Source organism: Archocentrus centrarchus, chromosome 14 (genome assembly GCF_007364275.1).
Source record: "Archocentrus centrarchus isolate MPI-CPG fArcCen1 chromosome 14, fArcCen1, whole genome shotgun sequence".
Taxonomy (NCBI): domain Eukaryota; kingdom Metazoa; phylum Chordata; class Actinopteri; order Cichliformes; family Cichlidae; genus Archocentrus; species Archocentrus centrarchus.
In genome coordinates this window covers 3,223,491-3,225,943 of record NC_044359.1, presented here as the reverse complement: position 1 = coordinate 3,225,943, position 2,453 = coordinate 3,223,491, and the positions used below count along the sequence as shown (strand labels likewise).

At 40.7% G+C, this 2,453-nt stretch overlaps 1 protein-coding gene across 1 annotated transcript; it reads right to left on the bottom strand.

Annotated features, from left to right (window-relative positions):
* Window positions 1-791: 791 nt before the first annotated feature.
* LOC115791910 (odorant receptor 131-2-like) lies at window positions 792-1,748 on the bottom strand. The gene has a single exon (XM_030746205.1). It carries the CDS (start codon window positions 1,746-1,748, stop codon window positions 792-794), a length of 957 nt encoding a protein of 318 aa, XP_030602065.1.
* Window positions 1,749-2,453: the final 705 nt, after the last annotated feature.

Here is a 2,453-nt window from a genome sequence, read left to right as displayed (position 1 = left end):
CAAAACAACATTTGTTATCAGGAATTCGGCTCCCCTGCCGGCCTTGGGTTGGCAACCATATCTCTCTCCAGGGCTCTGTGTGCGGCTGCTCTTCCCCCCACTCTGCGTTGTGATTTGTGAAGCTGGGTCTGGTGTATCACGGCCGCTGATGAAATTCCACCACTATCAGCGAACTGTTTTGGCTGGAACCTGGCATCTGGCTCCACAATGCCCCCACCTCTCGTCTCCGTCTGCATCCCCTCCTGACCTGACCTCACCTACCGCCGCTGTCCTTGCTTTACATGTGCAAATGCTTTGCTGAGGTGGTTTTTTTGGACCCTGGTATAGTGCTCCTTTTGAGCACTGTACCAGATGACTTTTTTTTTAACCTAACTTCCCCATGATGTGTTGTTTTCTCCTCCTGCCAAAGGTAGCGCTGCAAGTCGGCTGCATGACCCGAGGACACATATCCCCCCATGTGTGTTGTGTTTGTGTATTCTTGGATGGTGTTCTGTAACTGCAATTTCCAATGTGTGAACTTGTTCACCCACATGGCAATAAAACTTCATTCATTCAATATGTGACTGTAAATTTTAGAGATAGAAGATTGAGGAGCCACAGTGTCATCAAAAGGTAAAACCTCAAGCACACTTGGACTTGTGGGAAACAGCGGCATACAGGGCTACAGGTATGTAAGTTTTATCTAAAAAAATAATGCATGTTGTTCATTTGTTGTTTAACAAATAAAAATGTTTTTTTTTTGCTCAATCACAAGAGCCAAATATGCTGACCAACAAAAGCCTCACTAAAACTCAACATGTTAAACGTTGTCTTTTGCCACTGAGTTTTAATCGACAGCATAGATGATTTGTGAGGACAGGTCTGATAGTCTGATCTCTTAGTCCATAGATGAGAGAAGTCAGACATCTGGGTAAGATAATAAAAATCACATAAAAAACATTCTGAATGCGAACAAGTACTATCCTTGGAACAATCAGTGAAAGAGATATCAACAGTGGGTAGTAAATAGTTGAGGAGAGGCTGAGGCACAGTTGTATCAGATTCAGCACCAGTGTGTTACGAGCTTTATGGGCTAAAGCTTTGTCAGTGGAGGCCGACCTGGCTGCTAATATCACACCAATATAAGAGAACATGACTGCCACTCCAGCAGATACAACCACAAAACTAGTGAAAGCTTTGTCAAAATGATCAGACTTTGACCCAAGCAGTATAGCTATATCAGAACAAAGGCCTTTCACCTCTAAACTATCCAACTTTTCAAATAGTTCTAAAAACAACAGAGTTCGAATAATAATGTTTAGAAAACTGATTGTCCAAATCACAGTGACAGCTGCCCCTGTGTTTCTGATGGTGATGATGGCAGCATGCCTCAGTGGGTAACACACAGCAACATATCTCTCCAGAGGCATCACCACCAGTGTGAGAGGAGAGACTACAGCTGTGAGATGAGTGAACATGACGAGAAAAGCACATAACGGATATGACACTCTTATTTGAAGAACTGAAAGAATTAAATGAACCTGACTCTGTCCCAGCTGTACAGTGTCTGCAAAAAGGAGGTTATAAAGAAGAACATAACGGCAGGTCTCACGAAACACCGGTTTACTCCTCAGAGTGAACAACATGATCCCATTAATGACGAGAAACACACAGGATGGAAGTGTAGTTAGAACTGAAATCATTACTCGGTCTGGAAACCCCAGATATTGGACAGTGATGTTAGTGAGAGACGGAGATAAACTTGACATTGCAGAGAAAATTGAAGGCAAATATTACACTGTTGAAGTGACTGAAATACAAAAGCACAATGCCAGTTGTGTAAAATAAGAACTAAACAGCAAGGAAATACAGTTAACCTGTACAGAGCTTATAGTTAGTCCTTGTTACCATGTGGGCAGAGCTGTTCTGCAGCGTTTTCTTGAACTTGCATACAATTTATGATGTTTGTTCTGGCAACCTCTTGATGACACACATCACATGTCAGCATGTTTACCAGATCACTAACCAGTGATGTAATCTTTCTTTTTCACATGTTTGTGTGAGGTAATAATGCATGTGTTGTGCTGTTGTCCATTGTTGTGAGTCTGGTTCTAAACTGCATGACAACCATTTTTACAAACCCGACTCAAAAAAGTTGGATGCTGTGTAAATGTAAATGAAAACAGAATGCAATGATTTGCAAATCTCATAAACCCATATTTCATTCACAATAGAATATAGTAAACATGTCAAATATTTATATTGAGGAAACATAAAATATTAAGAAAAGTAGTAGATCATTTAAATTTGATGATAGTGTGACATCTCAAAAATGTTGGGATGGTGCAACAAAAGCTGGAAAAGTAAGTGTTACTAAACAGAAACACCTGAAAATAGAAACAGGTGAGTAACATGATTGGGTATAAAAGGAGCATCTGAGAGAGGCAGAGTTTCTCAGAAAAAAAACTGCATCT